General features: G+C 43.3%; 1 protein-coding gene across 5 annotated transcripts in view; it reads right to left on the bottom strand.

The window, feature by feature from the left end:
* Positions 1–25,276, bottom strand: part of PATJ (PATJ, crumbs cell polarity complex component) — a 332,827-nt gene that overhangs the window by 189,151 nt on the left and 118,400 nt on the right. For all 5 annotated transcript variants that reach the window (XM_027852793.1, XM_027852795.1, XM_027852794.1 and 2 more), the window contains exons 18-22: positions 23,113–23,322; positions 15,221–15,337; positions 11,269–11,661; positions 6,298–6,421; positions 1,579–1,741 (exon numbers count right to left, since the gene is read on the bottom strand). In XM_027852793.1, coding sequence (XP_027708594.1) covers positions 1,579–1,741; positions 6,298–6,421; positions 11,269–11,661; positions 15,221–15,337; positions 23,113–23,322 — 1,007 coding nt within the window. The remainder of the gene's footprint in view (positions 1–1,578; positions 1,742–6,297; positions 6,422–11,268; positions 11,662–15,220; positions 15,338–23,112; positions 23,323–25,276) is intronic.

The following is a 25,276-nucleotide window of genomic DNA, read 5'->3' as shown; positions in this document are numbered from 1 at the left end:
CAATATTAAACACCTACTGTGTGACCACCATTGTGCTATTTATGGGAGACTGATGAAAGGTAACCTTAAAAGATAAGATGGTAAGCGGCTTTTGAGGTCTGACTGGGACACTCCTAAGTCTTTGACCAAAAGTAAATGGCTTAATCTATCTGGACCTTGGTTTCCTAATTTGGGGAAACACAACTGGAGAAATTGAGGTGATATAAAAACAAAAAATATCAAATTTTTTTTTTAAAGAAAACACAGGGGCAGCTAGGTGGTGCAGTGGATACAGCATCAGCACTGGAATCAAGAAGACTTGAGTTCAAATCCAGTCTCTCGCACTTGAGACTTACTAGCTGTGTGACCTTGGGGAAGTCACTTAACCCCAATTTCCTTGCCAAAAACAAAACAAAACAAAATAAAAAAGAAAGCAGAACACAACAATATATTGTTTAAAAGAAACACACTTGAAATATTAAGCCCTAAAACAAAGGATTGCATAAATACACACACTCTCTCTCTGTATGTATGTATATATGTGTGTGTGTGTGTATGTATAGGTATATACGCATATGTGTGTGTGTGTTTGTGTATGTGTGTGTATGTGTGTGTGTAAAATATATATGTCTTTGAGGCAGCTAGATTACTCAAGGAGGGGATAGAGTAATCTCATGGGCCTACCACTTTACAAGTATACTTCTACAAAATGGACTTAGAGGAAAATTAATCATTTAGTTAGGAAAAGACAAACTTTTTTTTTTAAAGAAACAGTGGGCCTAATTACAACCTGCATGTTTCTATTCAGCGGTCTGGGGAGCTCCCATTAAGCATAAGCAGCATTTGTATGTAACAACTCAGGCACATTCACGTATGTGGCGCTCTGCTTGGTACAGCAAAACAATGAGACAGGAGGGGATCCTGCACCACAGGAGAGCCAGAACACCCTGCCAGCCTGGACAGGAGGCTGCCCAAAGGCCTCTCTAAGCTACTCAGAAGGGATGAATGCTCAGCTTTTCTCCTGCGTTTATGTTCGAGATCAAGATGCAGTAAATATTCACCTGCGAGTAACTTAACAGGGCTTGTCTAGGGTGAGGGAAGGGGCAGACGTGTCCTCTAAGCAGGCCTTCAGCTCTTTTTGAGGCCCCCAGGTCTCCTAGACTGCAGGCACTGAGACAGCACTTTGAGGCTCCAATGGCAGGAATCAGTTTATTCTCCCTATCTCCTCTGATGAAACGAACTTCTGGGTTTTAATAATGAAAATCACAAACTGGTAACTTTTGTAAAATGACATGCCAGGAAGAGAAGCCTCCTAACATGTTCTAAAATTAACAATGAGAAAAGGGAAACAGAGAGAGAGAGAAGGAGAAAGAGAGAAAGAGAGACAGAGGGAGAAAGACATAAAGAGGGGGAGAGAGAGAGAGAGGGAGAGAGAGAGAGAGAGACAGAGAGAGACAGAGAGAGAGAGAGAAGGAGGAGGAGAAAGAGAGAAAGAGACAGAAGGAGAAAGAGAGAGAGAGAGAGACAGAGAGAGAGAGAGAGAGAGAGAGAGAGAGAGAGAGAAAGGACCAGATAACTGGGCAGATGCGAGTAGCATACCATGTCTCTGCTGCATATTTAGATGGTAGTGACCCAGCCTTGGAGAGCCCTCTCTTCTGGGGCAGCTGATAGACAGGTACATCTTCTGGCTCACTCCCTTGGGCCACTGCAGGGAGATCAACCAGCATTTCAGGGCCTTCTGAATCACTTGTCATTCGCAGGCCTGGAGGGTAAAAAAGCAGTATGTTAGCAACAGAAAAGACGGGCAGGTAATCCATGTCTATGCAATTTCCTAAGCTTGCCCTATTAGGTGCGAGAACAGTGCCTCTTAAACTGTGGGTCATGACCCACAGTTTAAGAAGCACTGAAGGAGTCCCAGTGGAAAAAGTTTAAGAAGCCCTGTGCTAGACACTGAGGACAGAGCAAAGAAAATGAGGCAGCCCCTGCCCTCAGGGAGCGTATGTTATTTTTGGTGGGGGAACAAGTGGACATACAAATACTAACTAGATACAAAGTAAATAAATATATACACATTTATTACAAAGTAATGTATCCAAAAGAATCGGCTTTTTTCATCTTAGAAACATGGTAAAGCGGAAAGAGGGAAAGACTGGAAGTCAGGGGCCCTGGGGCCAATTCCTACCTCTGCTACTCACTTACTGGCTGTGTGATCTTGAGTCTCTGTTTCTCTGATAAACAAGGAACTGGACTAGCTGGCCAGATACAGACATGTACAAAATAAACTAACGGCAACAATAATGACGATAATGACAATAGTGAGCATTTATGTAGTGCTTTGAGATCTGCACAGCACTGCACAAGATGATTTGGTTGGGAAGAGCCTGGCAGGTGGTGGTGGGGTGGGCAGAATCGGGAAAGGCTTCATACAGAGCACAGCTTTTAATCTGAGCCTGGAGGAAGACAGAGATATCAAAAAACAGAAGTAAGGAGGGGAGCACTCCAGGCACGAGGCATAGGTCATGCAAAGGCATGGAGTATTGTTTCTGAGGAACAGTAAGAAGCAAAACAGTAAGTTTCACTGGAATGTAGTGCGTGTGAAGAGAAATGTTGTATCATAAGGCTAGAAAGGTTGGGACCAGGTAGTAAAGGGTTTTAAATGACAGAGAAGAGGATTATATCTGCTCATGGAGCCAACAGGAAAGTGTTTGTTTGTTTAGTTGTTTCTGGGTCTCCGTGCCCCCATTTGGGGTTTTCTTGGCAGAGATACTGGGGGTGGTTGGCCATTTCCTTCTCCAGTTCATTTTACAGGTAAGGAAACTGAGGCAGACAGGGTTAAGTGACTTGCCCAGGGTGACACAACTAGTATCTAGGGTCACATTTGCACTCAGAAAGATGAGTCTTCCTGACTCCGGGCCTGGCGCTCTATGCACTGTGCCACCTCGCTGCCAGCAGGGAGCTACGGGAAATTTTTGAGTAGGGAGTAACATGGTCCTAGGTACACTTTAGGAAAATTACTTTAGCAGCTGTGTCAAGGACAGATGAAAATGGGAAGAGATTGGAGGCAGGAAGACTAATTAGAAGTTATTGCAATTACCCGAAGCAAGTGGTGATGAGAGCTTGAACAAAGAGGGAAGCTATGTGAGTGGAGAGAGACGGATGGGCATGGGACAGTCTGTGAAGGCAGAAACAATGTTATTTGGCAGCCTGCTTGGAGATGGGGGAAAGTGAGAAAGAACAGTCCCGGAGGGCACTGAGGCTGTGAACAAGATGACTGGAAGGATGGTGGGTCTGAACAGAAACAGGGAGGTGCAGGAGAGGGTTTGGGGGAAATTTAAGGAGTTTGGATTTCCACATGTTGAGTTTGAGATGCCCGAGGGCAATCTGGTTCAAAATGTCTAATTGTCATGTTCCTAATGATGACAGGACAGGACAGAGACGAGGGGTGGCGATCTAGAACTGAACTTTCCCTGCACAGAGATAATTGAGCCCGTGTGAGCTGAGGGCACCAAAAATATGGAGAGAATAGAAGAGATTGGGAAAGAAGGGGCACAGAGCTTGGGAGGGCATCCTGCAGATGCACAGGAGCCAGCTCCAGAGGCTGAGAAGAAGCAGTCAGAGAGGGAGGAGGAGAACCAGGAGAAAGCATTGTCCTGAAAACCTAGAAAGAAGTAACGAGGGTTGTCAATGGTGTCAATGGTTACAGGAAGGGCAGGAAGAACAACAGAAAAAAGGCCGTCCATCCACAAAACATGAAGGCAAGAGTTATGTCCTCGGTAGGCCAAACATCTCCAACTGCCTCAGCTAGGTGTCTTGTGGTAGGAGCTCAAGGCCATTAAGGAGACTGCGCAGTATATGAAAGATGAGCAGATCTGAAGGCAGAGGTCCATCCAGTGACTTAAAGGCTCGGTTCCTTACTGCTTCTGTTACCTTGGGCAAATCACTTCACCACACTGGGCCTCAGCGTTGTCATCTTCCTGACTCCAGGCCCTGCGCTCTATCCACTGCACCACCCAGCTGCCCAACAGAGCTGTAGCTTACAGGTATTCTCTGTGGTCAAGTCACTAGGACCCCAGAGGTCAGGAAACAGTAAAAAGCAGGCAAGCAGCTGAGGAGTTGTGGGGTGAAAGCCATGAGAAGGGATGTAGAGACATCAGAAGAGGCAGGAAAGTTCAAAGAAAGAAGATTTTCAGGATGAAAAGGAAGCTGGTGCTCCGGGGCAAAGGAGAAAAGAAATCCCTGAAATACTACTATTTTGTGAGGTGAGATCATAAAATCGGGAAAGAATAAAAGGCAAAAGAATTTTGAGCACAGGAAACCTTGTGCTACGTTACAAAGCAGGTGCCATGAACGCTTTACAAATAAGCTGATAAAAAGAAAGTAATGAATAAGCTTAGGCACAGCAGGACAATGGAACAGACTTCCTCAAAGTCACCCAGCTAATAAGCAGGACAGTCACAAGGCTTTTAGTTCTTCTGAATTTAAACTCAGAACTCTTTTCTCCAAGGCCATTATTGGCTATTCAACAAATATAGATTAAGCACTGACTTTTGTATAAGGTATTGGGCCAGGATACAATGACAAAATCCAACAAACATTCCCTGCCCTCAGGGAGCTTATATTCTACTGGGGGAGGTTGAAAGGGATACAATGTGTTCACAGAAAAATAATACAAATTTTGAAAATGTAAATCTAGGAGGATGATCAGGATGGTTCCCTAATCCCCTGCCTGTACTTGAGAGGCAAACCCTCACATGTCTATAACCATTCAGGTAGGCTCTCCCAATGTTGTTGTTCAGTCACGTCAGTCTTGTTGGACTTTTCATGACCCCATTTGGGGTTTTCTCGGCAGAGGTACTAGAGTGGTTTGCCATTTCCTTCTCCAGCCAAATCATTTTATAGATGAGAAAACTGAGGCAAGCAGGGTTAAATGACTTGCCTAGGGTCACACAGCTAGTGTCTGAGGCTGGATTTGAATTCAGGAAGATGCTATAAAACGTGAGTTATTATTCTGCCTCATACAATTCGATGCATTTTTATGTATAGCATATCTTCCTGACTTAGTTATAAGGTTATCTGAGAAAAAGAAATCTTTCTTCATTCTCCACAGTGCCCAGCACTGATTCACTTAGTTTGGGAGGTGGAAGACAGAGGGGAAGAAGCATTAGATATTCTGAATGTGTCAAATCTCAGGCATTCTGCTTGATAACCTGGACAACCATGGACAAGTCACTTTTCCTCTGAGCCTGAAAGGCTGTTGTGAGAAAATGGGCTTTGCAGACTTTTAAGTATATAATGAATATGAGGAATCTGGGGAAGACCTATATGAATTGATACAGAATGAAAGCAGCAGAACCAGGAGAATAAACTGCACAGTGGTGACAATAAAAGAACAAGAAAGCCAAAAATGGAATTCTGGGCAATTATCAATGATCATCAGCAATGATCCTGACTCTACAGTCATGTTTTATTTCCCCAATATAATGCAAGCTACCTGAAAATATGGGCAGACTCCAATTTGTCACCGTATCCTCAGTGCTAGGCACACAGTAGGCACTTTAAACGTGTTTGTTGAATTGAATTTAAGTGGAAGCATCATAATGGCTAAGTCAATTTCTGTGTCATAAAAGAATCTCATGAACAGTAGATAATATTATGATAACACCAAAGACTTCAATAATTTCAGCCTCTCCGCCCCTCCACCAAAAAAAAAAAAAAAAGATTTTCAATGAAAAGTTTTCTTTTGGATACTAGAACCAATATTGACTCTAAAAAGGACTAAGTGGGAAGGGGGGAGTTTGAGCTCATTAATGGAAACTTGGAGTTCTTAATGTATCAAAATTGGCCCTTACCTAGAGCTAGTGCAGCATTTCATAAATGTTTAAACTATGCCTCTCTCTCTATTCATATTTAACGGCTCCATTCCATGAGCTCACAGTATGGTTTAATGGAAACAGGCTTTTTAATATAGATTAGCAGAGATTTATTTGTAATTCTCTGATTCCAGTCCAAAGTAGTGGTGTTAGCATTGTTCTCTATTTAATAATAAAAAGCTCAATGAGGCAGAAAAAAAATGCAAGTCTGCTGCAGAGCAGAATCTCCACATGTTAAAAGCAAGATGAAAATTGGATTGTTTTCTTAGCACCTAGAACAAGGCCCATCCAGATGAGGAACTGCCTGAATTCATGGTGGGTTGAAGGATTTGAATTTGGACGAAATCAAAAGGATCAAGGGGATTAAGAAAAGCAGTCGATTCAAATGTTACTTTGGCAGCAGTAAAATTAAAGCAGTTGGCGTGGATGGGTAACCAAAAGCACAAACCTAAATCCAGGCTGCTATCTGCGATGGATTCTGAGTGTTCAAGGTCATCAAAAATGCCTTGGCACAAGTTGCCTTCAGCAGAGGAGATGGAGGACAAAGAAACTTGGCCAAAATTCTCATTGATCTGGAGAGAAAGGGAAAGGAAAATGTGTTAGAACAACATCATCTACTAGCTGTGTGACCCTGGGCAAGTCACTTAACCCCAGTGCCTAGCCAAAAGAAAAATCAAAAAAACAAAAAAAAACACCATGGGAGAAATAATGAAAAACTGACTTGGCTATCATTCCATTGGGCAAATCAAAACAAACACGTCTTTCCAGAGAAAATGGAAACTTTGGAGGACAAGGATTGTTTGTGTCTTTGTACCCCGGGCAACTAGCCACAATATCTGGAACACAGTAAAATATCAGTAACCAATGGCCGATTGGCTTACTGTTTGATGCCTCCTTGAGGTCCATCATGAAGGGCAATACATTTTTCTGGAAGATGTTTATATTTGTATTTTGAAGTCCTTATAATTATAATGTGATTCCTTGGGAAAAGTGGTATTCAAAGACTTGCAACCATAAAGTCCTTCCTAGGACAATTAATCTAATAATAACAACTGCAAAATGCTTTACATATCTTATCTCATTTGATCTTCCCAATGCCCTGTGAAATAAGTGCTGTTACTGCTCACTCAAACAGACAAGGAATCTCCAGATGAGAGACGCTAAGTGACGACCTCAGAGTCACACAGCGAGTCAACGTCTGGGAAGACACAAGAACTTGAATGGTCCTGTCCAAAGCCAACACTCCATCCGCTATCCTAGGGAGGATTCTTTGGGTCTTGGCTTTTCAAGAAGAATGTATCATTTGCCAAATTCAATCCAGGTCCTGAGTTCCTCTCTCCCAATCAATTCTGGAACCAACTCATTGTCCCCTGAGCCTCCCCCAAATATCTGTGCTTGTAGACTTGCCACTGGGGGAGGGTGGAAGTAGACTCTTTCCAGTAGCAAGGTGTTGCTATGTGGGATTAAGATACAGAATTCAAGAAATGCATGACAGGAGGGGAGGTACCAATTACACAGCAGGTGAGAGTAATGACAGAGGAACAGGCCGAGTGGCCCACTGAAACCCATCCAAAGGGAAAAGACCTAGAGGAAGGTATCTAGCACCATGATTAGCTCTTAGAGTGAGTACGAATGGAGGAATCCAGGTGACAATCCCACAGGGCGAGAAGGTAGACATGGCCTGAGGTGGTGCCATAGCAGATACAGCGCCAGGCTTGGAATCAGAAAGATGAGTTCAAATCTGGCCATGTGACCCTGGGCAAGTCATTTAACCACTGCCTGCCTCAGTCTCCTCAACTGTAAAATGGAGATAATAATAGTACCCACCCCACCCCTAGAATTGTTGTGAGGATCAAAGGAGACATTATTTGTCAAAAGTACTTGGCACCGCCTAGTACATAGTAGGTGCCATATAAATGCTTATTCCTTTCCTCCTCATTGTCTCAATGAAAGAGATCCAAATATCAATATCACCATTGATCATACGATCATAGGATCATCTAACATTTCATTCTGCAGAAGAGGGAATGGATGCCGAGAGGTCAGACGACTTGACCTGGCTCATATAGGGTAGGGTAGTGACAGAGGACTAATAATAATTAATAATAATAATAATAATAATAATAATAATAATAATAAAGCAGTATTTACAAGGGAATTTAAAGTTTACCAAGAGCTTTATACCTGTTATCTCATTTGAACACCATAACAACCTGGAGAGTAGATATTATTATCATCCCTGTTTTGTCAAAGGGGGAAACTGAGGCAAGGAGAGGTTAGATGACATGACCCACGTCACACAGGATAGTGACAGAGGAATAAATAAAAAACAGTATTTATATACAGATTTAAAATTTACAAAGAGCTTTACACGTGTGATCTTATTTGATCTTCGTAATAATCCTGTAAAGCAAGTATCATCATCATCATCCCTGTTTTTATGGAGGGGGAAACTGAGGCAAGGATTTGTGGCTGCGTAATTGGTTGCGTTAGGATTCAAATTCTGGCATCCCTGACTCTCTGTCTAACACTCTTGCCGCCAGAGACAGGGTTTGAATCCAGGCCCTCGGTCTCTAAGAACAGCATTTTTGTCTATGACCTATCTGAAAAAGTCTGAATGAAGGAGTGAACAAAAGAAAGGCATTTTCCAAACAGAGTAAGTGTATGTTACTTGCCTGCAGTTGAGTAAGTCAGCAGAGATGAAAGAGGTGAGAAAGGTAGAGCAGATTCATAGGGGCCTTTAGTGTCACAGACAGGACACAGAACCTGCTAAGAATGGATCCAGGGTCCAAGTGAGCAGATGGGGAACCATCCCCTATCAGCATTGTGGACTCATGAACGTAGGGGAGAGGAGCTTACAGGCAGAGATGCTGGACATTGTGTGACCCTGGGCAAGTCTCTTGCCTTCAGCTTCCTCATCTGAAAAATATGGGGGTTAGATGAGGACTTCCAGCCCTAGACCTATGACCTCTTGATGGGCCAAGCGAAAAGGTCACCATTGGGAGGCCAGAAAATAGTTTGCTGCTCTAGGAGTGGGAAAAATTGAATAAGGAGCCGCCATCTGACTGGAGACGATGAGGAAAAAAAAGATCTTGGAGCTCAAGGAAACAATAACATTTTTCCCAAATAAAAACGCAGAAAAATGAGGTCAATTAGCGCTATAGAAACCGCCCTGAGGCAAAGGCAGCCTAGATCTCCATTAGTCTACATTCTCATATTCTACAATGAGACTCTGGGAACAAAAACAAGTCTATGAAATGCAGTTGTAAGCCATCCATGCTGGGCACTGCTGGAGGCTTAGCAAAAATAGCTAAATGTGCTGGAAGCCTCGCGGATTACAATAGCATTAGAAGAAAGCATGGTTCTATAATCTCTAGCAAAAAAGCACCGTATTTGCACAAACAAATATTAGAGAAAAAGATTCTCTACATTAAAAAAAATCCACTTAGGTTTGCCATCTTGGGGAATGGATTATTAACCTGAACAGGCATACAGCAGAAATGGGGCAGGTAAAATGGAAGGAGGTAATTACTACCTTTCCAGAGCTTTTCTCTCTAAGCAAACAACACACTTCTCTGGAGTCTTAAGAGGGTCACAGGACTGAAGGATCTTAGATTAGAGGTTGAAGGGACTACAGGGTCCTAGGTAATCTAGTCAATTACCCTCATTGTGAAAGATGTGGAAACTGAGGCCCAAGGAGGTCAGGGCGATTTGTCCAGGGTCATGAAGACACTGAGTGCTGACTGTGCTCTCACTTACACCCCCAACACACCGGTCTTGAAGAGGGCTTTGGAATACTCCTTGCTCTCCACCGCCATTTCCAGGCTCCTTCATCATTCAGAAAACCCTCTTCTTTCCAATTAAAACTGTCCACCCAATCCATATTATGGTTGCCATTGTGGTTCCAGGCCCCAGGTCACCCTCCCTGTCTTCCTCTCTTTCCTGACTACTGCTGTCATCCACACAGATGTTCCCTGAAGCAAATTAACCTGCTTAAATCTCATGACCTATTCCTGCAAATCACCTCAGCCATGTACGGGGAGGGATGTCTCCATTACCCAAAATGTTCCTTAATCAAAAGCTCTGACTCTAACTTCCCATCATTCTACGACTCCCTGTGCCTCATTGCTTCTAAACTCGTTCTGCTCCCTCATCGAGATCTCGAATTCCCTCCACCTGTCAGGACCTTCTGGGACACCGCCATGACATTGCTTTCCTGCCTCTCCCATCTCTGCTCTAGAGTTAGCCAATTCACCCACATCATTCTCCACTCTCACATCCCTCACTCGGCCGTCCTCTGCCCACTCTCCTCTTGCCAACCTCAGGCCAGGATTCTTCCATCACCCCCTCTCCTGCACTAACTAGGAGCTGCTGAACAGAGCTGGAGGAAATGACAAAACTATGGTCACTGAGGATGCTACAAATTATCCAACTTCATCTAGGCCTCACTAGTTCCTCTCAATTGATTACCTCTCTCTCTTTGGAGTTGTCCAATCTACTCATGTTGGAGATGGGGAAGCTGAGACCCCCAAGGAGGAAATGACCTGGCCAAGATGATATAGTCTGTGGCAGAGCCCAGCTGGGAAACTGGATACTCTGACTTCCAACTCAATGCATCAGGAAAGCCACAAGCATTTATTACTAATATTTGTTGCATTCCTGGCACACAACACAGGGCTTGGCACAGTGCAATCTTGAATGAATGTTTTTGGTTCACATATTTGTTTATTCAATCCTTTAGTCATTAAGTAACTATTACGTGCCAGGCACTGGGCTAGATGCAAAGGATACAAAAAGACTGCCCCTGCCCTATTCCTCTAGGGAAATGGCACGGATAGATAAACAAATACAGGATATTTACAAAATAATTAACAAGTAGTATCTGTAACGAGAAGCAGGGGACTTGCAATCGGGGGAATCAGGAATGTCCTCCAGAAAGAGGCAGCCCCTGAAATGAGCCCTGGAAGCTGTGACCATGAGCCGACCCATGTGTGTCTGTCCTCAAATGACTGGTCCAGGCAATCCAATACAAACAGCCTCATCGTCACAGGGGATGTCTTTTCCAACCAAGAAAACTCTCCACCGCCATACGTCTGTCTGTTAAGTCACCCAGGGCTCTCAGTCCGACTTGGCAGAAGACGTGCCAATGCTGATGAAATTACAATCCATAAAAGACAGAAAAGAAAGTAACAGGACCAAAATGAACCAAAGATCCCTTGGCTTCCATCGAAAAACATGGAATCCCCCATAAAGTACTAGCCAATTGTTATCAAGGGTCCCCAAGAGCACTTAGACACCTCAAAAATGCTGTAATCATGACTTAGAGTGAAAAAAGCTGGTGAAATACAGGTATTTTCCACTTACAGACCCCACGAAGGAAAAGGAGAAGGAGAGACCGGGACCCTTTAGGACTTCTTACCATAACTTCACTGTTGTATCTGTTCTGTGGTATCTCCTGGGAACTCGGGTGCATCATGGATCTCAGATCATGAGCTTCGTAGGTCCCTGGATGACTTAGCCACTGTGTGCCAAAGTGATAATCCCGGCTTGGAGAGAGGGGAAGATCCTTCTTGCCCACTGATGAAGAATACAAATCCATGTTCTGAAAGATATCCTGGAAGTCATACACGTCATCCACAAGCATCTCTCTCTCTTCTCCCATTTCAGGTGCTCTGGGTTTCAGGAAAGCATGCATCTCCCACGCCTCTTGAGGGTTGTCGATTTCTTCTGACTGTACCTGGAATGTCCTTCCCAAGTCAAGGAAAGGCTCATCCAAGTCCTCTTCATGAAGGAAGGAATCATCTCGGAACTCCTACAGACAACACAGCAAAAAACAACTGAGGCTGTATTTTACATGAGACCAATCTGGTAATTTAGAAATCACCTGCTGTTCCCACACTGAAGCAGACCCCGTTTGCTTTCCCTCTAACCACCCGCCAGTGTTTCACACACACTTTCTCTGTACAGAATGTCCTGCAAGGACATTGCATAGAAGTACGTCATTTTGGCCAGCCCCACACAGGTTATTACTAGCTGACGTGCTTCCCACAAGGGTCACCAGCACTAAAAAAAATGTGCCCTGGGCAAGGTGAGTGGTGACTTACAAAGCTCCATTATATATTAACTATCTTACGATGTCCAGGATATATAATTTTCATTTTAATTAAATTACAAATGTTACAAAAATCATGATCCTCAACAATTAACACTAAGCTACCAAAAGTGAACTCTTCAAAATTGTGATGACCAAGCTCGGCCCCAAAGAAGGACCAAAAGAAGACACATCCTCCCAGCTTCTTTGCAGAAGGGATGGATCATGGGAGGGGAACATTAATATAAAATACGAGAATATTTTGATATGTTGGTTGGTTTTTTTGGAACTTTTAAACCGTTTTTTAATAAATTCTTTATTATAAGGGAAGGTTCTTTGGAAGGGGATTGGAGAAGGGCCACAGTAGCGCTCTGTGATCTTAGGTATGATAATTAAACTCTCCAGGTCAGTTTCCTCTAGGATGAGATAGCCTCTACAGACCCTTGAAATTCCAGATCTAGAACCAGGAGCCAATATTCTATAAGTAACTGGCTCTAGAGTAAGAGGTCCTGAGTTCAAATCATGTCTCTAGGCTGCCTACCTATCACTTAATGTCATCGGGCATTAGTTTCTTCATCTGTAAAATATGGCTTCCAGAATTCCTCACATCTCAATATCTATCTTACACTGTCTAAGGACCAGCCTGGCTAAGTTTTGAGAAGTCACTGATTGATGAATTTGACCAATCAATAACCAGTCAATAGATAAGCATTCGTGAAGCACCTCCTGTGGGTCGCGTGAGAGGCAGCACGGACTCAAAACCAGGAAAAGCTAGCTTCAAGTCTTACTTCTGAAACACACAAGCTATGTGACCCTGGACAAGTAACTTCGCCTCTCAGTGTGCTAAGTAACTCAAAGAGAAGTTTCAGAAAAGGTGCCAACCTGTTTTCAAAGAGGGAGGACCCTCTCCCACTGAAATCACAGGTTCTGTCCCTATCCTTATTCATATGCATCAGGTACTGGGCAAGAGAGGGGTACAAATATGAAAGAGAAATAGCCCCTGTCCCTGAGGATCATAAATTCTATGAGGCAGAGACAACATAATAATATTAGCTAATACTTAAATAGTATCCCAGGCACTGTGCTAAGTGCCTTATATTATTATCTCATTTGATCCTCACAACAATCCTGGGAGATAAGTGCTATTATTATCTCTGTTTTACAGATTAGGAAACTGAGGCAAACAGTGGTTAAATGATTTGCCCAGGGTCACACAACTAGGCTGGATTTAAACTGACATGCTTCCTGACTCCAGGCATGGTACTCCATCCACTGCTCTGCCTAGCTGCTGCTAGACAGAAAAGTATGGGCAGAACATACTTAAAATGGACATGGTCCTCTTGGGCAGGAGGGATCCCTGAGACAATGATTTTTTAGCTACGACGACTCTCAAAACCCTTCCAGGAAGTTAGAGAGGAGACGACAGAGCCTTGGCGCGTAGAAGGAATATGTCCACCAAGAAAATCACAAATCCTCGAAGTGTGCAAAAACCACATTTTAGATTGCATTGCATTGACCTGGGCACATGGCTAATCTCTCTCTACCAGACATTAAGCTGCTCAAGGACATTAAATAAGATATGCTTTCTAATATTTAACAGCAGCAGTAATGGGTTCAGATAGAAATGCTTTCAGTACCAAGTCCATGATGCTCTCCTCAAGCCCTGCCCCGACTCAATAAGAAATCCCTTCTGAAGATGAATCACATTTTCTATTCAAAGTGTCACTAATATGAATAAGAGTCCCAGGATAGGCGTTCAGGGAATTTTCCTCTTCTCTACCAATTTTTTTCTTGCAAACAGCTAAACCTAACCGCAATGAACCCCAAAAGACAAATAAATACGGAAGAACAAACCCTCAAAATTGACTGGCTTCTTCGATGGATCCGGGAAGCCCAATGGTGCCATTTGAAAGCTACTTCTCCTCAAATGACCAGGGCCAAAGGGTGGATTTGTGGATTGCAAGACCCTAGAATGTTACCTAGATCAGACCAGCACTCTCATTTTATAGAGGAGGAAAAAAAGATCCAAAAAAGAAAAGTTGCTTATAGGATCACTGATTCCAGGCAGGGAAAGATGTCGAGAATCATCAATCCTAGCACCTTTATTTTACAGTGGAAGAAAAGGAGATTCATAAACGTATTTAGGTTGGGGGTAGACTTCGGAGAAATCCCAAACTTTCCTTTCACAGATGAGGAAACGGGCTCAGAGAGGTGAGGTAAGTTGGTCAATGTCATATAAAATAAGTGGTTGAATATGTTTGAACTCAAATGTTCTGACCCCAAGCCATTACTCCTACAACCATGCTGCCTTCCTCTAAATTTCCATGACAAGGTGATCTCTAACAGGACACTGAAAGGGGGCTATTTTTTTGGAGATAGCCACAGTTTTGTAGAAAACAGGGCATCCCAAGGGCAGATGCTTGCCTATTTAGCAATATGAGTATGCCTAGTCTGAGGGGGAAATGGCTGTATCATCCTCCTCATCACTAACATGTATGATGGGTTTCTTATCTATAATCACATTTGAACCATGAGTATCTGGTTCTGAAAAACAAGATTATTTATGGGGTTGCCTAGTTACAGAATCTTTACACGAGGATTATGAGGATGCAATCTCCTAAAAGGAAGGGTGTTGTATCTCCCTTTCATTTTCATGTCCTCAGCATCTAACACAGTGCCTGGTATTTTTTCTTTTACCAGACTTGTGATTTCATGGGTATAGGCAACTCCCAGATAAAGAAAAAAAAAATTCCCCCACCAATAATGCATGTCAACACTTTCTCTGGAACTTAGTCTTAGAGGGCTGGGAATAGGGACTTTAGGGTATGCGCCCAGGGACAAACAGCCAGTATGGATGAGGGGCAAGACTCAAATCCAGATCTTCTTAGCTCTCTAAACTCTATACTATGCACCCTCTCATGTGTAGTAGACAACTGGCACTTAATAAATGCTTAACTGAAATCACCACAGGATTCTGTCAAGAGATAGTAGACTGCTCTTGGCCAATTAAAACAGGACCCATCATGCATACAGCTTTGCAGCAAAGCTAAGGCCACATAAAAGGAAGGAAGTACTCTGCATTCAAGAGAAGGGTTTATGCTTTTAGAAAGGTCTCCTAAGTCAGGGCTTAAAAGGTCCCACTTTCAGAAAAAGGAGCATTTAATTTCCATCTACATGGGAATCGGGGGGAAAGAACCAAGGGAGACGAAACTTCTTCCTTCGTAAAGCCCTGCCCAGCAGTAAACTGTTTATTGAAACAGGAAACCAAGCTGCTCCCTACCGAGGGGGCTTCCAGAATCAGAGGGGAGTCCACTGTCTCCATGGGTCCTGAGTGCCTGAGCGTTTCTTCAAAAGCAGTTGGTTGCGAGACATATGATGTATTCTCATTACCTTCAACCTAGAAAGAAAGCAAGAAATGTGCGTGATTAAAAAAAAAATTGGTTTCAAACTCTCTTAAAGTTGAATCTGAATCTTCTCAGTAAGCAAAAGTATTTGGGATTTCTCAACAGTGAAGCCCTCTGTACTGTAAACACTCAAGGAAAAATTAATGTCCCAAGCAGGAAAAGAGCCAGATGAGTTAGTTCTAAAAAATGGTAGGACAAGGAATTAACATAAATATTAAGACTTGAAAAGATGTAAAGGTTTCCACCTGTAATTGGGGAGCACCTCTCAAAAAAAGACCCCAGAAATAATTTTGGATATTTATACTAGCTGATTAAAAAAAAAAGTCTACAAACAGCAAAATATTGACAGTGGCACTTTTTTGTGGAAATAACTGAAGACAAAGCATGAGCCCTTCGGAGAAAGTATAAATAAGCAATAGGACATAAACAGAATGGAACAATACTAGGTAGAAAGCAACAATGAACATGATGAATCAGAGAATTATAGAAGGACTCCCACAAACTGATGCAGAATGAAGTAAGGAGAGCCAAGAAAACAATATACACAATGATTACAATGATGTAAATGGGAAGAAGTACAAAAGAATCAAAAGGGAGTGTTACAAAGTTACAAGCAAGCCTCAAAGAGGAAATATCAGAAGACAACCCCCATCCCTTCACTTCTCTGCAGAGGTGGAAGGCCCACAGGGGTGGAATATTACATACACTGTCAGATATTTTTTCTACATATTCATCAGTTTTGCTGATTGTTTTTTCTTTTCTTTCTTGTTAAAAATATTCCTTGCTTTTTCTCTTTTTTTCCTTGTTAAAAATCTTTGTCATTTGAGACTTTTTTTGAGGGGAAAGCGGGAGGAATACAAGGGGAAACCTAGATAATATAAAAAGAAAAGATTAATAAAATTTACTTTTTTTATAAAACATGTTTATTTGACCTTACCTCAATTCATCTCTTATAAAGTCCCTACCTTGATTTTCCCAACTCCATTACAATCAGAACAGCAGAATCTCAAACACAGAAGGGCTCTCAGAGGCCAGCTTGCACCCCAACAAGAATCAACCCCAGAACATGCCCAACAAGAGAGTGTCCAGCCACTGGCTGAAGACTCCAAATGAGAGGGAGCCATTTGACAATGGCTCCCAAGGCAGTGCACTGCACTCCGGGAGAGCTCTCACTTTTAAGAGGCTTTTGCTCCTATCAATGTTAAATCAGCCTTGCTCCAACCCATTGTTCCTGGTTCTCCTTCTGGGGTCAAATGTCACAAGCTGAACAATGCTTTCACATGATTACACCTCAAGTACCTGAAGACCACTATCATCTCCCGCCATCTCTGCCCCCTGGACCCTAACCCCAGCAAATCTCCTTTCTAGGCTAAACATCACCTATCACTTTAACTAAGCCTTACATAGCATGCTCTCAAGGCTTTCACGCTCCTGGTCACCTTCTTCTGTCCACTCTCCAGGTTCTAATTATGGTGCCCTCTAATTAGGGAGCTGACCCAAGCCAAGTACAAGAACACTATTAGTGGGGGCAGCTAGATGGCGCAGTGGATAGAGCTCTGGCCTTGGAATCACGAGGACCTGAGTTCAAATACGGCTTTGGACACTTGACACTTACTAGCTCCGTGACCCTGGGCAAGTCACCTAACCCCAATTGCCTCACCAAAAAGTTAAAAGAAAAAAAAAGAACACTATGAGTTCATTCTTCCTGGATGCCAGGCTTCTCTTAAAGGAGCCTAGAGTCACCTTGGCTGTCTTGACTTCTCCTATCTTGGAGGCAGCTAGAAGGCACCATGGAGAGAATAGGACATGGAATCCAGAAGAAAATCCTGCCTCAGATGTTTAATAGCAAGGCCCCCAGGGCAAGTCACAGAACCTGTCTCTGCGTAACCCCTTTGGGGTGAGCCTTGGGAAGCCCTGTCTTGGGAGGCAAAGCAACGTCCTTTTCCAGCCCACAGAATTGGCATTCTACTCTCTACTGGTCGGATTCTTTCCCTGTTTATGGGTTGCCCCCTCAACTAGATGGTGAAGGCCAAGGGCCGGTCCGAGGTCCCATTTCTTTTGTGATGTCTCCAAGTCTGTGCACAAGGAAGCATTGGGCAGAAGTTCCTGATTAAATGCAGGAAATGGAAACCTTTAAAACTATATATTTTAAAATATAAAGGCCCCAGAGAAGACCCATCGTTGGCTGTAGCCAAGAGGCATCTCACATCACAGCTTGTAAACAGCCAGCTGGGCCGACAGCACAGAGACTGGAGGGGAGCTCACTTAGCAGGAAAGAGTCACCATGCTGACCTCTTCCCCAGCTGCATCATTGGCTTCCTAAGCTCACTGGCAGCCGTGGCCTCAAAAAGGGAAGCCTGGGGTGCTCCCATCCCACAGTGGCCAAGCCTTTGGAGAATGGCTCAGGGGCCTGTGGTTCATCCATTCGCCCTCTGCCAGAACCAGCAGGTCGTCATCTCGCCTGGCACAGGCCAATTCCTGATCTTTGTTTTTCTTTAAAACAGTCTGGGACTCCCCAATCAGGCCTGCGCTGGGCAGAAAAACCTCTCACAAAGAGTTTCCCAGGAGTCCCCCGTCTTCAGGCACATAAGTGTCCGGGAATCTAGTCAAATACTCTCGCCTTCCAACAAAGAGACAGTGGGGTCCCTGGGCCACAAAGAGCAGCTCACCTCATTGGAGTAAGAAGAAAACTACTTTGAAGGAAAGCCCTGGTTGTTCATCTGAATAGGTACATATTGACAGATTAGAAACTTCAGAAGTAAATTCAATTAAAAAAGCAATTATTAAGCAACTACTTTATACAATCAATCCATTATCAAGCATTTATTAAGCACTGAGTGCATGCCAGACTGCTCAAGGCACTATGTTTGTTGCATGTTGGGCACTGAAATGAATTAAACAGGCCTTGCCCCCAGTCAAGGTGACGTCATTCCAGGAAACAGCATGAGCAAAGGCAGGGAGGTAGGAAAGCAGAAGCCATGTTCAAGGGGCAGAGAATTATCCAGTTTAGCTTTAGTATAGCATTGATGGGGAAGTATTTTATCGACCAATAAGGATTTATCCAGTATCTACTTGGCAGCTACGTGATACAGTGGTTATAGCACTGGGCCTAGACAGAAGACCTGCCTCAGGCCCTTAACAGCTGTGTGACCCTGGGCAAGTCATTTAACTTCTTTTGGCCTCTGTCCACATCTGCAAAATGGAGATAATAATAGCACCTACCTTCCAAAGTAGTTGTGAAGATCTAATAGGACAATATCTGTAAAGTGCTTTGTAAACCTTCAAGTAAACGCTCGCTATTATTATCATTAACTAGACAAGAGGCGTAGTATTGTGCACAAGGGATAGAGGCGCAAAGACAAAATAAGAAACAGTCCTCTTTCCTCAAGGAATAGCCATTCTAAAGAGGGAGAAGCCATGAACTGTATAGAGGTTTATATAAATTACAGACAAATCAGATACGGGGTAACCTTAGAGAGGGGGATGGATACCAGCAGCTGTGGAGATCACGACAGCCACCAAGCCAGACGTGCCATAAGGAGTATAGGCTAATAGTGCCCATAAAGCAGGGCCATGAAGGAGAGGTTGATGATATTTATACCATATACCATAGTCTTATACCAAAGAATTCTGAGCAAGGGAACGATATAAGCAGAATTAAGGACAGAAAGGTTTCTGACAACAGTGGTATGAAAGACGGAGTGGGAAGTCAGTGATTGGAGGCTGGAAAAACCTATCAGGAGGACGTGAAGATGCTACAGTAGAGTAATTCCTCCCACCTAGGTCCATTTGACGGGAGGTCAACAAATCAAGAGGCAAGGCTAGACGAGAGCAGGGTTAATTAGCATCAGCTGATGAGCAATTAGCAGTGGAGAGCTAGTCCACAGAATGGAGACAAGCACTTATACTGAGTTTTACATAGCCTTAGCGCAATATACCAGGTGGCCAGAGGAACCAATTAAGTGAAAGCTACTCAGCCATTTTCCTAACGGCTGAGGATAGGACGTCAAGTGATGAGGGGAGGAAGGGAAGAAGGTCTTAACTTTGCGGTTGTAACTTGTTGACTCTGTTGTCTCAGGAGTTGCCAAAGACCAGGTTTATTCTAGTGGGGATGTTTCTCCATAGTTAATCATAAAATCCCATCTTGGTGGGGCAAGAGAGATCTCAAAGATAACGGAGGCTTCCTGCGCAGTAGAGTCTGAGCTTTTCCTATTGTTGAATAAAATACAGACTGAGTGTCTGTCTGTTTACACAACCCTGAAGCTCACTCTCTTTGACCACTAAACTTACTTTTTCTGGGAAGAGGATATTTCTCCCAAACTCACAAAATACAGATTTTATTCACTTCCTCCACAGAGGCTGTTGAAGTAATCCAAAGAGATGGTAAAGTAAAGGCCTAATTCATGGTGGTCATGGCACTGAGAAGAGAGAATGGGGTGAGTGAATGGGATATTGTCAATTTTTCATCAAGAGGACTTGGTGTTGTGGAAATAAATATGAGTCAGAAGCCATTACACCTTGCCCTGGCCTGCAAGTACCACTGAAGCCTGGTAACACGCCTGGTACTTGACCCAAGGATTAGAAACACCTGGACCAGGTTATACTCAAGTCAAGTCAATGAACCAATCAACGTTTATGAATCACCTACCATGAGCCAAGTACTGTGCTATGCACTGAAGTCTCTTTTGTGTTGCATGTTTGACCTAGACTACCTATTTAACCACAATCCCGCTGCTCCCTCCCCCATATCTGGGGCAAAGTCTTCACTGTGAAGAGAAGTTCAGACTTATGAGAAACCATTTCTAAACACTGGCTGGTGAATCCTGAGGAAAGCCCAGGAGTCAAAATGGGAAGGGAAATGTCACTGTTGCCTATGGCCATCTAGAGAGAGATAACTTCCCTCTGTGATGCACACACACACACACACACACACACACACACATGCACACACACACACGTGCGCGCACACCTATGACTGGCAGATACATGGAGTGATTGAGGTCCTCTAGGCAGTTGGAAATGCAGACCAATTCCATGGAACAGAGTCGTAGCCAGAGACAGAGATCTCAAGGTTGATGCCACGAATGAAAGAAATAACCAAATGAAGAGAGTGGGGGGGAAGAGAAATGGAGGGAGAAGTGGTGGAAGGGAGAGAGTGAAGGGGAAGTGTTACAGAGAATGATAGATGGGCCACAGAAGAAAATAATGGAAAGAACAAAAGTGACAATTCAGTTTAAATGACAGGGATCTGAAACTGAGGCACAGAAGGGCTGGATAGAGAGAAAGAAGGAAAACTGGGTTGTGTCCAAAGGCAAAGAAGGAGCTAGGATTTCTCAGGGAAAGGTTAATGACTAACACTGATAGACTTAACCCTTCTCAGCAATACAAGGATCTAAGACATCTCCAAAGGTCATATGATGGAAAATGCTGTTAATATCCAGAGAAAGAACTATGGAGTTTGAATGCAGATCGAAGCATGCTATTTGCTATTTTTTTTTTTCTATTGTGTTTTGTTTCCTCTTTCTGGTGGTTCCTCCTATTAGTTCTAATTTTTACTTATAACACCACTAATGTGAAACTATGTTTAATAGGAATGTATATGTATAGCCTATATCAGATTGTGCACCGTCTTGGGGGAGGGGAGTCGGGAGGGAGGGGGAGAAAAATTTAAAACTCAAAAGCTTATGGAAGTAATTGCTGATAATTCAAAATAAATTAATTTTTTAAAAAAGAGTGTCAAATGCTATAACAGTGAAGGAAGAAAAAAATCGAAAGAATAAAAAGCTGCTAAGTTTAGTCATGGGAGAGAAGGAAAGGGAATAAGCATTTATACAGTGCCTACTATGTCCTGGGCACTGTGCTAAGCAATGGGGATGTAAAGACAACACAATGAAATCACTTCTATTCTAAAGGAGCTGCCATTCTATCAGGAGAGACAATGCATTCAAAAGTGAATACAAAAACAAGTATGTGGGAGGTGGAGGGGGCAGGTACTAGCTGTTGAGGGAATCAGGAAAGGCTTCTGAAAAAGTCATGCTGCCCAAAGTAGACCAGAAGCCCCTTAAAGACAAACACTGCCTCATGTTCTCTTTTGTAAGCACCATGCCTGGTACAGAGTTGTTGTTCAGTCGTTTTTTCAGTCCTATACAACTCTCCATGAGACCATTTGGCAGAAACAGTGGAGTGGTTTGCCATTTCCTTCTCCAGTTCATTTTACAGGTGTGGAACTGAGACAAACAGGGCTAAGTGACTTGTCCAGGATCACACAGCTATTAAGTGCCTGAGGCTGGATTTGAACTCATGAAGCTGAGTCTTCTGATTCCAAGCCCACCGCTCTATCCACTGCACCACCTCATTGCCCCAGCATATATCAGCTACCTTAACATGCTTGTTGACAGATTGGTTTAAGGAGTGAGAAAGCAGCGGCATCAGATATAGACAACTTTTTCAAGCTATATGGTGGTGAGGGAGCTGAGAAATATGGAGTGAGAGCTAAGGTCAAGGCAGGAGTTTTTTTTAAGATTGGGAAGCATAAACACATTTATAATTAGATGGCAGGGAACTGTTAGAGAATGAGAGAATAGAAAGTGAGAAACTGAATTCCAGCATCCACAGTCCAGGAGGGAAATAAAAATAAGGAAGAAGAATAATAGCTAGCATTGTATGGTTCTAAGGTTTGCAAAGGGCTTTACAAATATTGTCTTTGGATCCTGGGAGGTGGGTGCTATTATTATGTCCATTTTAAAGATGAGCAAATGGAAACTGAGAGAGATTAAGCGATATGCCCAAAGTCACACAGTTAGTGTCTGGGTCATAAGGACTCCAGGTCCAACCTTTGCTCACGATCAGAAGAGCCAGTGAATGGATCAGCCTGAGCGATAGGCAGGAAGGCGGGTGACAAGTCACAGAAGTTTTTCATGTCAGAAGGCTGCCATAGTTGTAAAATAGTAAGCTAAGTCATCTGCTAAGAGTTATGGAATTAGAGAGAAGCATAAAGGTAAGTGGAGAGATAAAAAGATTTGGGGTGATCACTGCGGAAGATGAAATTAGAGAGATAAGGGCAGAGCTGAAACCCTACGGAGCACCAGCAGGAACCCAAGTGAGGAAATGACCTACAGTACCAAAAAGATCTACGGAAAGCTTGGGTGGGCCTTGGCACATCCCGAAAGAGCATTCCTATTGGCCATACCCTTCCTCTCAAGAGAAGTAAGGGGAGCCAATGATCCTGATGGACAGACTGCCTGAAAAGACACATAGTGTGGACGGGGAAACAAACACTGGACTTGGGAGTCGGGTAGCCAGGCTTCAAGGCCTAGATGACATGTTCTAGTGGTGTGACTCTGGGGAAATCTCTACCTCTCTGAACCTAGCAATAAAGTCAGGGTAAATAAAGATATTACATGAAAAGAATTACGTAAGACATAAATCACTAAGAGGCAACGTGACACAGCAGCATATATTCACACACACAAGAAGCATCTTGCAGGCCACCTTATGTGGTGAGCCAACGCTCATCCTCCTCCCAGCTGTCGATCCTCCTCGGTACGGATGTGTAATTGTCAACATATCTGAACACTGGTCCACGTGTCCCTTCCCTTACTCGATGCACATAAACACAGTTTCTATCTCTCACCTAAGCACTGCAGGTTTCTCTGCACCTAGCACAAGAGCTCAACACGCGGTGACAAAACAGATCCACCGTCAAAAGGAACCTGGCAGTCGGAGTTAAAACGAAACAAAGAGCCCAGCAATAAAGTATGGCCCTTACCACCAAAGGCTTGCAGATGCCCAGGGTCACTCTGCCCGGGGGCAAAGACTTCAGCACTTCCACGGCTTCGGTGAGCGTGACGTCCTCCAGGGAACGATCGTTGACAAAGACCAGGCGGTCACCTGGTAATAATTCCCTACCCCGCTCAGCTTCACTATTGGCTACCAGGGAGCGGATCACAATCACAGTCCGGGTTGGGTCTAACGGGTCCTGAAAAGAGAGTCGGAGAAAAAAGATGTCAGCCTCACCTTGGCATTCACCAATTCAAAACAAATTAATAAGCAATTGCTAGATGCCACACTGGTGCTGCCTTCAAAGAGCTTACATTCTACCAATGTTATTATAAAATACATATAAAGTCATAGAAATCATTTTACTTGATATATGTCAGCAGAAAGAAACACGGACTATGGTGTCCACAGCCTTTAGAAATTTTTCTACCACTCTAAGACACACCAATAAACAATAAAGATTTATTCTTTATTATCTGTTCTTTTTTTTATCTTTTTTTTTTAATATTTTTTATTATCTGTTTATTTATCTGTTCTGGACAAGACACTATGCCAAGGACCGGGGACGTAAAAAGACAGTCCTTGCCCTCAAGGAGTTTACAGTCTAATAGGTGAGATAACAAGCAATCAATCAAATCTATACAAAGCAAGTTATGTATGGGATAAATAAAGGAAAAATTAACAGAGGGGAGGCACTGGAATGAAGAGGGTTTGGAGAAGCCCTCTTCTAGAAGGTGAGATTTTAGCTGGGGCTTAAGGGATGCCAAGGAAGCTAGCAGATGGAACAGAAGAAGAATGCACATATTATAAGGGGCATCCAGAGAAAATGCCCAGTCTGGAGATGGAGTGTCTTGTTTGTGGAACAGCAAGGAGACCGGTGTTACTGGATCAAAGCGTGTGTGGTGGGAAGTAAGGTACAAGAGTGGAAAAGTAAGAGGGGGCTAGGTTATGAAGGGTTTTGAATGCCAAACCCAGCATTTTGTATTTGAAACCAGAGGCCATAGGGAGCCACTGGAGTTATTGAGGAGGGGGATGACATCCCATGATTCTGTGAACCCTAAAGATAGGAAACCTAACTGCAAGGTAATATTCTGTCAAGAGCATGCAATATGGAGCCAGAAGACCTGGGTTCAAATCTTGACACTATTAGTCACTAGATATATAACCCTCAACAAGTTGATTGACCTTCTAATCCTCAGTTTCTTTTTTTTTTCTTTTTAGGCAATTGGGGTTAAGTGACTTGCCCAGGGTCACACAGCTAGTAAGTGTCAAGTGTTTGGTCTGAGGCCAGATTTGAACTCAGGTCCTCTTGACTTCAGGGCCGGTGCCTATTCACTGTGTCACATAGCTGCCCCTAAGCCTCAGTTTCTTAAAAGATAAAACGGGAATAATACCAGAGAAGTGACATGCCCAAGGTCACAAAGATAGCAATTACTGACAGTTATCACAAATTGGATTTGAACCCAGGCCTCTAACTTCAGAGTCAGGAAACCTGAGTTCAAGTTTTGGCACTGTTAGTTACTAGATACATAACTTGGATAAGCTTATTAACCTTTCCAAGCCTCAGTTTCTCACACAACAAAATGGGAACATTATTGGGGGAGTAACACGCCCTAAATCACCCAGACAGTAAGCCTCAGACGAAAGCTTTAAAGTCAAGACCTCTAACTTGTTCAGAGTGAGGGTCCTTTCCACTACCACTTTTCCACAAATAAGTAAATAAAGGAAACAAGTAAGATGAGATGTGTTGAACACAGAGCGCTCACAAGTGACAGCATCAGAAAGGGTCTTTTAAAGGAGGAGAGGGCTGAGCAGAATCTTCAAGCAAAACAACAAGCCCAAGCCAAATAATTTCAAAAAGCTTACCACGGCCAGCTTATTTTGGTTCTCTGCTGTTGCAGAAGACTGTACTGACACATCTAAGGAGATGAGGAAATGCACCTCCCTCCCTTCTTCTCAGAGATGGGAGACCAGGGGTATGAAATATGGCATACACTATTCAACTCTGTTGATGTGTTCAGTAGTTTCCCCCTCTTTATTTTTTATTCTTTGTTACAGGGTATGGCTCACTGGATAGCGATGGAGATGAGATCTATCCAGAAATGAAAGGTGATTTTAAAATCCAGAAACAAGAAAGGATCCACTCCAAACAC

The sequence above is a fragment of the Vombatus ursinus genome, unplaced genomic scaffold (assembly GCF_900497805.2).
Source record: "Vombatus ursinus unplaced genomic scaffold, bare-nosed wombat genome assembly UNPS02009824.1, whole genome shotgun sequence".
Lineage (NCBI taxonomy): Eukaryota > Metazoa > Chordata > Mammalia > Diprotodontia > Vombatidae > Vombatus > Vombatus ursinus.
This window is presented reverse-complemented; position numbering and strand designations above follow the sequence as displayed.